General features: G+C 38.1%; 1 protein-coding gene across 1 annotated transcript in view; it reads left to right on the top strand.

Annotated features, from left to right (window-relative positions):
- The first annotated feature begins 287 nt into the window (after nt 1–287).
- Nucleotides 288–14,575, top strand: part of UGGT2 (UDP-glucose glycoprotein glucosyltransferase 2) — a 171,758-nt gene continuing 157,470 nt past the window's right edge. The window contains exons 1-2 of the mRNA XM_036893788.2: nt 288–557; nt 8,986–9,068. Of these exons, the coding sequence (XP_036749683.2) occupies nt 406–557; nt 8,986–9,068 (235 nt within the window). The 5' untranslated portion in view covers nt 288–405. The remainder of the gene's footprint in view (nt 558–8,985; nt 9,069–14,575) is intronic.

Genomic DNA, 14,575 nt, shown 5'->3' with positions numbered 1-14,575 from the left:
TAATTTCCACGCGGGTTCCTGCCTTTGCTTCCAAATTTTGGCATCTCTAGCCATACTCCGCCGTAATCCCAGTTCGGTCGGGAGCCCGCTCCCCCGCCGCCTGTCCCACAGCCGCGGTCAGAGGACCCCGGTCCCGGGGCGGAGCCGTGCGGGCACCAGCCACGCCGTCCGCACGCCGGCGCCGCCAGCACCTACGTGGCTCGGGGCTCGGCCCACGCGGCTCCCCGGACAGCGCCCGAGCACCACGCGCATGCGCTCGGCGCGCGCCAGCCCGGGTCTCAAGTAACGGACTAGCGCGCCCCGTACCGGAAGTGGGCGGCCCCGCGGCGGGAGTTGCCGGCTGTACCGAGGTGGCCGTGGCGGTGGGCGCCGGCCCCCAGGGACTCGCGCCTCCCTCTCCGCGCCATGGCAAAGGCTGCCACCGTGGTACGGCTGCTCCTGGGCTCCGCGGCGCTGTGGGTCGCGCTGATCGGCACCCGGACGGCCTCCGCGTCCAAGGCGGTGACGGCCCGCTTGGCTGCGAAGTGGCCCGCGACCCCGCTGCTGCTGGAAGCCAGGTGGGTGCGGGCCGGACTCTGCGCAGCCGGGCGCGGAGGGAGGGTCCGGCGGGGCCGAGGGCGCGCTGGGACCCGGAGGTTCCTCGGACCTGTCCCTTCCCCAAGGGCGCCAGCGCCCCGCACCGCTGCCCCACGCGCCCTGGCGCTTGGCCCTCGGCGCATCACCTCCGCAGCCACCCCGTGCGCGGCACTCTCAGTTCTTTTCCCTGCGGTTCATATTTGCTTCATCCATGGTTTTTAAAGCTTAGGGGCCTTTGATTCTTTCCGATTTTATTAGCATGTACGAAAGAGAAAAAAATGAGAGATGGAGCGTGGCGTGTAATGCAAGCACTTTATTTGGCGTAGGCTGTTCTTTTTAGGAAAGGTACATGAAGCACCTGGTTTCATAATGATAACATCACTAGGTCAGCTTCCAGGCTTCCTGCCCAGTAGACAACTTCCCCCAAGTTATTATTTCTTTGAGAATCTCCTCCACTCGTTGCTCACCAGGTATCATTTGCTGTGAATACACAAAACTTCGCTAACCTTAAAAATAAAACTTTACCAGCAAAAATGGGCTAATTTGGGAACAGCAGGGAATTGTAATTTGGGACGTGCACATTTCGGGGAAATGATAGGCAAGTCCAGCAAACAAAGGAGAGGAACATTATTTTATGGAAAAGGAAGTTTGGAGGGGTTGTTTTGAAGGAAAGTCTGTAAGAGAAAAGGGTTTAGGGTGATGAGAGTTTGTCACTGGCTTTGAGGGGCAATTTCTTGAGGGAGATGCAAAGTTCATCTTTGCGGGGGTGAACGGAGGGTTTTGTAACTGATGGTTCGTGACTGTTGAGGATGATTCTGTTGGGGTCTGTAGTTGACAGGTCTTCCTGTAAATGATAAGGAGTGGCATGGCTCTTCCTTCTAGCCTCCTGACTCCCCATTTAGTGAGGTTTCCCTTTATTAATTTTCACAACTTGTAACTATTGAATTTTGCTCCTAGTATCCCAAGTAGTTAAAATATACAAGTTCTTTCATTTAACCGTATGAAGTTTTAATGTCAATTGCTTTTGTCACTTCAGCAAAGCAACAGTTTATGGTCCTAAAGAGAGACTGCATCACCACACATTACACTGCATATATAAGATGCTGAAACAGTTTTTTAAAGATGTAATTAACATGATATATTAGTTTCAGGTGACATTATTATTTGATATTTGTATATATCATGAAGTAATCACTATGTCTAGTTAACGTCTACCATCATGTAGTTAGAAAATTTTTTCCGGTGCTGAGAGCTTTGAATATCGACTCTCTTCACAATTTTCAAATAGGCAGTACAGTATCATTAATATGGTCACCATGGTCTATATTACAACCTTAGGGCTTGTTTATTTTACAACCAAAAGTTTGTACTTTTTGACCACCTTCACCCAGTTCACCCATCTACCTGACTGCCTCTGGCAACCAACAAAATGTTCTATGTATATGAGCTCAGTTCGTTTTAAGATTCTATATAGAGTGAGATCATCTGATTTTTGTCTTTGACTCATTTCATTTAGCATAATGCCCTCAAGGTCCATTCATGTTGTTACAAATGGCAGAATTTTCTTTTTTGTGTCAGAATAATATATTTTTCTTAATCCTTTCATCTATCCATTATATTTGTTCTTTATATATTTTCTATGTTAACCCCTTATTGGCCATATGATTTGCAAATATCTTCTCCCATTCAGTAGGTTGCATCTTCATATTTTTTATGGTTTCCTTTGCTCTTCAGAGGCTTCTTAGTTTGCTGTATCCCCACTTGTTGAGTTGTGCTTTTGTTGCCTTTGCTTTAAGTGTCAAATCCAAAAAATCAATGCCAAGACAGATAGTAAGGATCTTACTGCCTGTGTTTTCTTCTAGGAGTTTTGTGGTTTCAGGTTATGTATAAGTCTGTAATCTATTTTGAGTTAACTTTTTTCTATGGTATTAAGAGAATTGTTCTTTTGCATGTAGCTCTCCAGTTTTCCTACCTCCATTTATTGAAGAGACTGTCCTTTTCCTGTTGTAATTATTCGCTTCTTTGCCATAAATTAACCATACACATATGGGTTTATTTTTGGGCTTTCTATTATGTTCCAGTGATCTGTGTCTGTTTTTATGCCAGTATCATACTGTTTTGAATGCCATAGCTTTGTGGTATAGTTTGAAAGGGACTGTTATATCTCAACCTCTGTTATTCTTTCTCAAGATTGCTTTGGCTCTTTGGGACCTTTTGTGGTTCCATACAGATTTTAGGATTGTTTGTTCTATTTATGTGAGAATGGCATTGGGATTTTGATAGAGATTGCATTGAATCTGTAGATTGACTTGCATTGTATGGGCATTTTAACAGTATTCTAATCAATAAACACAGAGTATCCTTCCATTTATCTGTCTTCATTTTCTTTTATCAATGTCTTACAGTTTTCAGTATATAGGTCCATCACATTGATATTAAATTTATTCTTAGGTATTTTATTCTTTTTGATGCATTTGTGAGATTGTTTTTTAAATTTCTGATAGTTTGTTAGTGTTTAGAAATGCAACAGATTCTGTATATTGTTTTTGTGTCCACAACTTTGCTGAATTCACTTATTAGTTCTAACAATTTTTGGTGGCGTCTTTATGGTTTTCTAGTATGTCAACTGCAAGTAGTGACAGTTTTACACTTCCTTTCCAATTTTAATGCCTCTTCTTTTTCTTGCCTAGTTGCTCTGGCTAGGACTTCTAATATAATGTGGAACAAAAGTGGTGAGAGTGGACATCCTTGTCTTGTTCTTGATCATAGAGGAAAGGCTTTCAGCTTTTCACCATTGGGTACATAAGCTGTGAGCTTGTCTTATATGGCCTTTATTATGTTAAAGTGTCTTCTCTCCACACTTACTTTGAGAGTTTTTATCATTAATGGATATTGAATTTTATCAGATGCTTTCTCTGCATCTATCAAGATGATCAAATGATTTTTTATTCTTCATTTTGTTACTGTGTTAATGATTTGTGGATGTTGAAACATCCTTGCATCTTCAGTAAATCCCACTTGATCATCGCGTATGATCCTTTTAATGTATTATCAAATTTGGTTTGCTAATATTTTGTTGATTTTTACATCTGTGTTCATCAGGGATATTGGTCTGCAATTTTCTCATGTCACTCTTGTCTGGTTTTGATGTTAGGGTAATGCTAGCCTCATAAAATTAGTTTGGACTTGTTCCTTTCTTTTAAATTTTTTGGAAGTGTTTGAGAAGGACAGGTATTAAATCTGATAAGCAAAATATTCAACACAGCTGCCAAGGTCAGCAAACTGCTTTTTTCCTCTGGTTGGCTGAGCACTCCCAGCTCTCCCCTCCCCTCCTCCAGGCTCCTCTTTTGCCGTGTACATGCCGAAATGCCACATATCAAAATAATATAAATTGCTGCCATTGCTTGTGCTCAGGGCTCAGACCTTGGTAGATTACTCCCCTCTGAGCCCGCTGGTGTAAAATAAAACCTTACCACTCCAAGACCTCCGAGTGCTGCTTGCTTCTTCCATCAGTGATCCAGTCCAGGTTTTCCAGTATTTTTCATAACAAATCTTGTTTGAATGTTTGGTAGAATTCACCAGTGAAGCAGTCTAGTTCCTGGATTTTTGTTTTTTGGGGAAGTTACTTAATTACAGATTCAATCTCTACTAGTAATAGGTCTGTCCAGATTTTCTATTTATTCATGAGTCAGTCTTAGTAGCTTATTGTTTCTAGAAGTTTATACATTTCTTCTAGGTTGTCCAATTTGTTGGTGCATAATTGTCCATAGTATCTTATGATCCTTTTTATTTCTGTAGTTTCTGGTGCAATAAAACAGTTTTTATTCAATAAAGTATTCTAGATTAAAATGTGTCCTCTTCCTCTATCTTTTACCAAGTTTCTCCAAAAGCTTGCATGGATCTGATCTCATACTCAGTTCTGAATCAGTCTAACTTCTAATAATCTTAGACTTGTAGTTGCAGTGTCCTGATTTCTACTTGCCTCAAGAGTCTTAGTGCTGAAACTCCTATACAGTGCTTCTTAAGGTCCCTCACAATCTAGCCACAGTCTGATGTATCAGCCTCATCACTTGTAATGAGTTGAATGGCAGCTCCCCAAAATATCCACCTCTTAACCACTGAATCCTCTTAATGTTACATTATTTGGGAAAAGGACCTTTGCAGATTGAATTAACGATCTTGAGACACAGTCATCATGGATTATTTGGATAGGTGCTAAATTATGTGTATCAGCAGAAACATTGCCAGCTTGTTTCAACATCCTTAGGCAGAGGAGAAGACACAGACAAGGAGGCAAAGGCCATGTTAACAGATACAGAGACTGGATTGATGTAGCACAAGCTAGGGAACCTGAAGCTTCCAGAAGCTAGAAGAGGCAAGGAAAAATTCTCCCCTAGAGGCTTTGGTGGGAACATAACCCTACCAATACCTTGATTTTGGACTTCTGGCCTCCTGAACTATGAGACAATAAGTTTTAAGTCACTGTTTTTGGAAATTTGTTACAGCAGCCTTCGGAAACTAATACAAATTTGGTACCCCTTGAACTGGGATGCTGCTGTAACAAATACCTAAAAATACAGAAGTAGCTATTAAATTGGTTGGAAGCTGAAAGAGTTTTGAGAAACATGCTAGAAAAAGCCTAGATTGCCTTGAGGAAATTAGCAGAAATATAAAATTAAATGTGATTCTGATAAAGATGTAGAAGAAAGTAGGAAGCACAGTAGAAAAAGCTTCTGTCATCTTAGAGAATACCTAGGTTATGAATAGACTGTTGGTAGAAATATGAACATTAAAGGCATTTCTGGCAAGGGCTCAGAAAGAAAGGAGGGATGTGTTATTGAAAATGAAGATGATCCTTTTTATATCATGACAGAAAACTGGCTGAATTTGATTCTACAGTTGTGTGGAAAACAGAACTTGGAAGCAGTGAACTTGATAGTTAGCTAAGGAGATTTCCAAGCAAAGTAGAAAAGGTGTCAGTTGGTTTCTCCTTGCTGCTTATAGTAAAATGCAAGATAAATCTTTCCTAGAGAGAAATTGAAGAAAGAACTCTTAAGGAAAAAGGAAGCAGCACTTGATAATTTGGAAGGTTCTCAGCCTATCCAGATTGCAAAGAATGCTAAGATTAGAAAACTCAGTGTTGGGAATGCATGCTCTGGAAACAAAGCCTAATGTGTGACAGGATATTTGGCTGTGTAGGTTAGGTATGTGACTCATAGGTCCACTCAACCACCTCAGCAGATGGAATAGAAATGGGCTTATCCAGGAAGGATCTGCAGAGGTTCCTTGTGAAATAGTATGACCTTGATGAGATATATGAGAGACCCACAAGGATTTTGATTATGCTGTATCAGCAGAAACACTGCCAATTTATATTAAAAGGGACAGAGACAGGATGAAATGAGAGAAGGCTGTCAGACTTCCAAAATTGTATAGTCAGGAACTTGACTGATAGAACTAGGCTGCAAACATGTGCTACCCTGCAAGCATATCTTACTCAAGAAAAAGGAAGAATAACAATGAGGACAGAGCTGTGGCAGGCAGCACAGAGGGTGGAGCAATAAGCCACAGAGAGTTACACTCAGGGCTTGAAACCTAACAGAATTTGTTCTGCTGCATTTCAAACTGGCTTGGGACTGGTGACTCCTTTATTCTTTCCAATTTCTCACTTTTGGAGCTGGAATGTGTGTCTTTGGAATTTTAGATATCTCTCTTACCATTGCATTTTTGGAAGCAGATAACTTGTTTTCTAGTTCCACAGGTCCGCATATGGAGAAGAAGTTTGCCCTGGGATGGACTGTACTCACACTATCACTTATACCGGCTTCAGATGATTTACATGATGAGATTTGAAAATTATGATATTTACGTGAGATTTTGGGCTTAAAGATGAGGTTGTAAGGGGTTGAGGTGACATTGGGGAATGTTGGATGGGGTAAATGTATTTTGTATGTGGGACAAATGTGGATTTGGGGGAGCCAGAGGGTAGACTGTAGTGGCTTGAATGGTGGCCCTCTAAAAAGATAAATCTCCATCCTAAACTCTGGAATCTGTTGTGTTAACCCTGTCAGTACTTGGAATCCAGACTTTTAGCCTCAATAACTGTCCAGAAATAAATTTCTATTATTTTAAGCCACTGAATTTGTGGTAATATTATTATTATGTAACACATTCCTTACCTCACTAATACGTATTTGAGGACATACCATATTACTCTCTCTTTGTCTAATCTTTTCCTCCAATAAAATGAATGTCTATTTTGTTCTCAAACCATTTTGTCAATACTTCTGTAATAATCCTGATTGCAAGGTATCATATATGCTAATCTGCTAAAATGTGAGCTCTAGAGGACAAGAGTATTTCTAACTCTTTTTATTTTGCCAAGACACAGTGCACAGAAGTTAGGTGCTCAGTAAATATTAGGAATAAATATTAGTTTAGTAGATGTGATCAGTATTTCTTATTTATACTTGTTTTCCCCAAGGCTCAGTACACAGAAATGGGTGCTCAATAATGTCGGTTAATTGGGAGACCTTCTGTAAGGCGTGTATGCTTCAAAGCACCATCAGAATTACCTCCAAAATACATCTGACTTGTGGTAACTGGTCTCTGAATAAACCAGACAGAATGCTCAGTGTTATTTCATACACCTGCATCTTCTGTTGTAAACAAGCATAAATTAGTATGTCCCCTACCTAATGAAATTTATAATTTAGTACTATTTGCTATGGGTGATTACAGGCTGATGAGGATAAATATTTAAACCATGTACATTGTAACATATACATCTTATAAACTCCATTTGTTCCACTGATGCTGCTCTTGGTGAAAATATTTTTTGAACCCCACTTGTAATTACTGTCATGCTCTTTAATACATATAAAAACACCCTCTTCAGAGATAACTCTTTCTCCATGGTAGAATTTGGGGGTCAGGGAGGACCATTGTTACTTGAAGCTAAATATTCTATGTAGGACAAGTGAACAAATTGAAAATGCCTGGGGTTTTTTTCCCCCCTTTTAAGAACTTTAACCAAAGATAGTATCTCTTAGATGGTAAGGAGCTGATATAGATGGGTGCTCAAGGAAATTTCCTCCTCTAAAATTAATGATGATTCCTGGTAAATTGCTCCTGAAAGTAATTCCAGAATATCCAAAAATGCTTGGAGGGAATAAGTGCAAGTGAATATTTTTTAAGGTGGTCACTCTGAAGGATTGTACTTGTATGTATAAATTATGGCATATAGATGAAGGCTTATTGCGGTTGCGCAGTATATGAGAATGTCATAGTTTGGTCAGGTCACTTAGTTATTAAGTGTTGCTCCCTGCTTAAGGTTTTATACCATCCCTGTCCTTTCCAGGTCACATCCTGTTCAGTGTTTCCAGTTGTTTCCTCTGCTTTTAGCTTCTTTTTTTTTTTTTTAATGCCATTGAGTTAGACACCATTAATAGCAAGAGTTGTTTTGAAGTTACTTGTTACTTTAAATTCCTCTGCTTGCTTTGTTTATGTTGATGATTAAATCTGTTTTTCTCACTTCCTTTTCCTCCTTTAGTGACCATCTCAGACTCCAAGGATTAGTTACTATGCATGTAACTTGGATGTTCTCAGAACTTCCCAGTTACACTGAGCATTAGTTAAGTTTATCAAGGCTGGAACGAAAGCTAAGATGGGCAGAAACAGAGTCTGTACCAGCTGTTTGGGGGCTGTTTTCATTCTAGTTTAAATAATTAAATTTACTTGTTTTAGGTGATTTGTACTTTGTTCTATAGAGGACAGAATAACCTTTCACTTATTTTATTAATTCCAAAAGGTTTTAAATGGAAACCTTTGTGGAAAAATGGAAGTTTATTTGGGCTTCAAGGCCAAAGGCCTAATGCAATATACCAACTTTACACTAATTTTTTTATTAGGATATTTTTTGTTTTAAATAATAAGATAGTCTACACAAATATGTGGCTAAATAAAAATAATAGATAATAATGACTTTTAAAGTCCATAAATCCATTTTTGTTTGTGAAAAACAGGCAGTCTATTATTTAATATTTTTTTACCTTTATATACTATCTTCATTACTGTTCAATTATACTTGTCAGTGGTATTTCACATTGAGGAACAAAATTAATTACCCATTTTTTAGTTGTAGCTAATAATGAGGAAAAGCCAAAAATAATTTCTCATCGTCTTTTCCAGTTATGATTATATATGTGCTTGTCACTGCGAATGATATTTCAGGCGAGAATCATCAATTTGCTCTCTCTCTGCATTATAGTAAATGGAAATCAGTAACTTTAATTTTTGGAGGTTTTCATTTTTACCATGTTATAATTTGGTTATAAAGTGTAGTTTATAGTACCTAAACCATTTTTCATTTCCATCTATTAATTGATTGCTTTTATTTTTTTTTAACAGTGAATTTATGGCAGAAGAAAGTAATGAAAAATTTTGGCAGTTTTTGGAAACTGTAAAAGAATTAGCAATTTATAAGCAAACAGGTAGGTGATGTGCATATTTTAAGTTAGAAGATTTGTATTTCCTTATGTTTGATATATTTGTTTTTAATGGTAAAGGTGAGCATAAATGCTTAATTGGGTTAATAAATCTGAATATTAAATTTGAAAAGATGTTTTAATGGAAACTATTTCTTCACCTATTTTCAAAAACATAGGGCTTTAATACTTTATTGTAAGAAAACTCATAATTAGCAAAGTTTGTATACTGAATTATAATCAAGAAGCAAAAGAAACTGTTGAATTATGGTTTTATTTTTACCTAGATTTCTATGAAATAGTATTAGTTTTTCATCTGGTAGTATTGATAGATTAAAGATACTGAAATTAGGTTTTAGCAGCAGAGGCTAAAAGGTTGTTAATTATTATAATGGAAGGTTAGTCATTTTCCTATATCTATAGAGAATAGAATAAATAATGGTAACATGAAATGCCACACAAAAGAATTCTTTAGCCTTTTAGACATAGAGAAAACATCTTACTTGGTGATTAAATAGTTAATGATTTTATTCCTGAGTGTAAATGTAAGATAAACAGCAGCTTTGAATGCTTTAAATGTTCATTTATTAGACCTTCTTGAGCTCAAGTGGCCTTTAAGCTCAGCACTTTTTTGATTTCATGAGAAAAGTTTAAAAGCAGAGCAGACACTCCTTTAATATTTTAAACAGAAATATCTCCAAAAGCAAGTAATCTGCTCTTTTTAAAAACTTTTACTGAAGAGCTTCATTATTCAATTATCATTGTTTGAGTCATCAGAGACATTATGCAGTCTTTAGATACAGGGAATACAAAGATGAATAAATATGATCTGTGTTCTCCAGATCTTGTAGTATGAAGGAGACAGAAAAACAGCTAATATAATGTTAGGACATAAGAGCTTTAATAGGGATATGTATTTCATGAGAGCACATTAGAAAGACACCCAGTTATTCGTACAGGGAGAGCAGGACAGCCTTTCCAGTGGCAAATGCTGGAGTTGAGTTTGGATGGCAGGGTTTAGCCACATGGTAGGGAGAGGAAAGGAGCACAGAGACCGAAGGGAGTGAAATGTGTGGAGGAACTTCAGCCACTTGGGAGTCTACTTTTAGATCAGTGGGAAATTGTTGTCTTGTTGGCTTTATATTTGTCCTGGTAATTTTAGTTTTTGTGTTTGAGGTAAAAACAGACTACATTAATATATCAGGTTTTCATGATAGTTTTAAAAAATCCACCAAATTTCCTGGCTCCCACCTAAGATCCTGACTGTTCCACATGTGTGGTTCTTACATGCTTTATGGCCTTATTCAGCGCCGTTTTCCACTGGAGAAGCAATTTTGAAAACTACTCTTAAATTTTTGAACTGTTATTTTAAGTTGCTTAGATATATCTACATATACCTAATTGAAATGACACACCTGGACAGTCTGATGGCTGACCAGTAACAAGTTGGAATAAAGCTCAGGAATACCTAAGCTCTACTTCAAGCATGTATTGTAGGAAGTGTGTGTGTGTATTTCAGGGTTAAACCTAAAAGAAATTCTATTAAATAAAAATTACTAACACTGAAAATATCATTCTGTTGAGTTTATTTAGAATGGTGATAGTCAAATACATACGCAATATTACTGCTAACCTTACTAGGTGTAGGAAAGAATGATATACATATGGAATTAAATATGTTAACAAATACCAGATTTCATTGAATTTGTTTTCAAGACATTTTCCTAGAGAAAACACTTAAAATCCTCAGTTACTTGTAATTTTTTGAATCTCCATGAGGCCCATTAAATACTCTTTACTAAAGAATAGTTCCAGTGATCGACTTGCTTAAATAAGTCGTAAGTATTGAATATTTAACTTTTTGAATTCAGGTGCTAATTTCATACTGTTTAGTGGGAACACTACATTAGGCACCAGCAAATGAAGACCTTTTAAACATTGAACTGCCTGTTTATTAACCATTTTATGTGCTTCTGCTAGAGAGTTATGTATTGATGCCTCAGGATTCAAGTGGAATGATAGTAGCTAACCTATGTAATTTTTTTTTGAAGAACATTATGTTTACTAGGCTCCCCCTTCACCAAGTCCCCCCAACATACCCCTTCACAGTAACTGCCCATCAGCGTAGTAAGATGCTGTAAAATCACTACTTGTCTTCTCTGTGTTGCACAGCCCTCTCCATGCCCCCCCACACTATACATGCTAATCGTAATGCCCCCTTTCTTTTTCCCCGCCCTTATCCCTCCCTTCCCACCCATCCTCCCCAGTCCCTTTCCCTTTGGTAACTGTTAGTCCATTCTTGGGTTCTGTGATTCTGCTGCTGTTTTGTTCCTTCCATTTTCCTTTGTTCTTATACTCCACATATGAGTGAAATCATTTGGTACTTGTCTTTCTCCGCCTGGCTTATTTCACTGAGCATAATACCCTCTAGCTCCATCCATGTGGTTGCGAATGGTAGGATCTGTTTTTTTCTTATGGCTGAGTAATATTCCATTGTGTATATGTACCACATCTTCTTTATCCATTCATCTACTGATGGGCATTTAGGTTGCTTCCATATCTTGGCTATGGTAAATAGTGCAGCGATAAACATAGGGGTGCATCTGTCTTTTTCAAACTGGAGTGCTGCATTCTTAGGGTAACTTCCTAGAAGTGGATTCCTGGGTCAAATGGTATTTCTATTTTGAGCATTCTTAGGAACCTCCATACTGCTTTCCACAATGGTTGAACTAATTTACATTCCCACCAGCAGTGTAGGAGGGTTCCTCTTTCTCCACAACCTCACCAACAATTGTTGTTGTTTGTCTTTTGGATGGTGGCGATCCTTACTGGTGTGAGGTGATATCTCATTGTGGTTTTAATTTGCATTTCTCTGATAATTAGCGATGTGGAGCATCTTTTCATGTGTCTGTTGGCCATCTGAATTTCTTTTTTGGAGAACTGTCTACTCAGCTCCTCTGCCCATTTTTTAATTGGATTATTTGCTTTTTGTTTGTTGAGGTGTGTGAGCTCTTTATATATATTGGATGTCAAGCCTTTATCGTATCTGTCATTTACGAATATATTCTCCCATACTGTAGGATACCTTTTTGTTCTATTGATGGTGTCCTTTGCTGTACAGAAGCTTTTCAGCTTAATATAGTCCCACTTGTTCATTTTTGCTTTTGTTTCCCTTGCCCGGGGAGATATGTTGATGAAGAAGTCACTCATGTTTATGTCCATGAGATTTTTGTCTATGTTTTTTTCCAAAAGTTTTATGGTTTCATGACTTACATTCAGGTCTTTGATCCATTTTGAATTTACTTTTGTGTATGGGGTTAGAAAGTGATCCAGTTTCATTCTCTTACATGTAGCTCTCCAGTTTTGCCAGCACCATCTGTTGAGGAGACTGTCAGTTCCCCATTATATGTCCATGGCTCCTTTATCGTATATTAATTGGTCATATATTTGTGGGTTAATGTTTAGAGTCTCTATTCTGTTCCACTAGTCTGTGGCTCTGTTCTTGTGCCAGTACCAAATTGTCTTCATTACTGTGGCTTTGTAGTAGAGCTTGAAGTTGGGGAGTGAGATCCCCTCCACTTCCTTCTCAGGATTGCTTTGGCTATTCGGGGACTCTGGTGGTTCCATATGAATTTTTGAACTATTTGTTCCAGTTCGTTGAAGAATGTTGCTGGTAATTTGGTAGGGATTGCATTGAATCTGTATATTGCTTTGGGCAGGATGACCATTTTGATGATATTACTTCTTCCTAGCCAGGAGCATGGGATGAGTTTCCATTTGTTAGTGTCCTCTTTAATTTCTCTTAAGAGTGTCTTATAGTTTTCCGGGTATAGGTCTTTCAATTCCTTGGTTAGGTTTATTCCTAGGTATTTTATTCTTTTTGATGCTGTTGTGAATGGAATTGTTTTCCTGATTTCTCTTTCTATTGGTTCATTGTTAGTGTATAGGAAAGCCACAGATTTCTGTGTGTTAATTTTGTATCCTTCAACTTTGCTGAATTCCGATATTAGTTCTAGTAGTTTTGGAGTGGAGTCTTTAGGGTTTTTTATGTACAATATCATGTCATCTGCAAATAGTGACAGTTTGACTTCTTCTTTACCTTGTATTTCTTTGTTTAGTCTCATTGCCATGGCTAGGACCTCCAGTACTATGTTGAATAACAGTGGGGAGGGTGGGCATCCCTGTCTTGTTCCCAATCTCAGAGGAAAAGCTTTCAGCCTCTCGCTGTTCAGTATGATGTTAGCTGTGGGTTTATCATATATGGCCTTTATTATGTTGAGGTACTTGCCCTCTATGCCCATTTTGTTGAGAGTTTTTATCATGAATGGATGTTGAATTTTGTCGAATGCTTTTTTAGCCTCTATGGAGGTGATCATGTGGTTTTTGTCCTTTTTGTTGATGTGGTGGATGATGTTGATGGATTTTCAAAAGTTGTACCATCCTTGCATCCCTGGGATGATTCCCACTTGGTCATGGTGTATTATCCTCTTGATGTATTTTTGAATTCGGTTTGCTAATATTTTGTTGAGTATTTTTGCATCTACGTTCATCAGGGATATTGGTCTGTAGTTTTCTTTTTTGGTGGGGTCTTTGCCTGGTTTTGGTATTAGGGTGATGTTGGCTTCATAGAATGAGTTTAGGAGTATTCCCTCTTCTATTTTTTGGAAAACTTTAAGGAGAATGGGTATTATGTCTTCTCTGTATGTCTGATAAAATTTCAAGGTAAATACATCTGACCTGGGGGTTTTGTTCTTGTGTAGTTTTTTGATTACCGCTTCAATATCATTGCTGGTAATTGGTCTGTTTAGATTTTCTGTTTCTTTCTGGGGCAGTCTTGGAAGGTTGTATTTTTCTAGGAAGTTGTCCATTTCTCCTAGGTTTTCCAGCTTGTTAGCATATAGGTTTTCATAGTAGTCTCTAATAATTCTTTGTATTTCTGTGGGGTCCGTCATGATTTTTCCTTTCTTGTTTCTGATTCTGTTGATGTGTGTTGACTCTCTTTTTCTCTTAATATGTGTGGCTAGAGGCTTATCTATTTTGTTTATTTTCTTGAAGAACCAGCTCTTGGTTTCATTGAATTTTTCTATTGTTTTATTCTTCTCAATTTTATTTATTTCTTCTCTGATCTTTATCATGTCCCTCCATCTGCTGACTTTAGGCCTCATTTGTTCTTCTTTTTCCAATTTCGATAATTGTGATATTAGACTATTCATTTGGGATTGTTCTTCCTTCTTTAAATATGCCTGGATTGCTATATATTTTCCTCCTAAGACTGCTTTTGCTGCATCCCACAGAAGTTGGGGCTTTGTGTTGTTGTTGTCATTTGTTTCCATATATTGCTGGATCTCCATTTTATTTGGTCGTTGATCCATTGATTATTTAGGAGCATGTTGTTAAGCCTCCATGTGTTTGTGAGCCTTTTTGCTTTCTTTGTACAATTTATTTCTAGTTTTATACCTTTGTTGTCTGAAAATTTGGTTGGTAGGATTTCAGTCTTTTTGAATGCACTGAGG

This window comes from Manis pentadactyla, chromosome 17, assembly GCF_030020395.1.
Source record: "Manis pentadactyla isolate mManPen7 chromosome 17, mManPen7.hap1, whole genome shotgun sequence".
In the NCBI taxonomy this organism is placed as follows: Eukaryota; Metazoa; Chordata; class Mammalia; order Pholidota; family Manidae; genus Manis; species Manis pentadactyla.
Note: the sequence above shows the minus strand (reverse complement) of the source record. Positions and strands in the feature narration are given on the sequence as shown.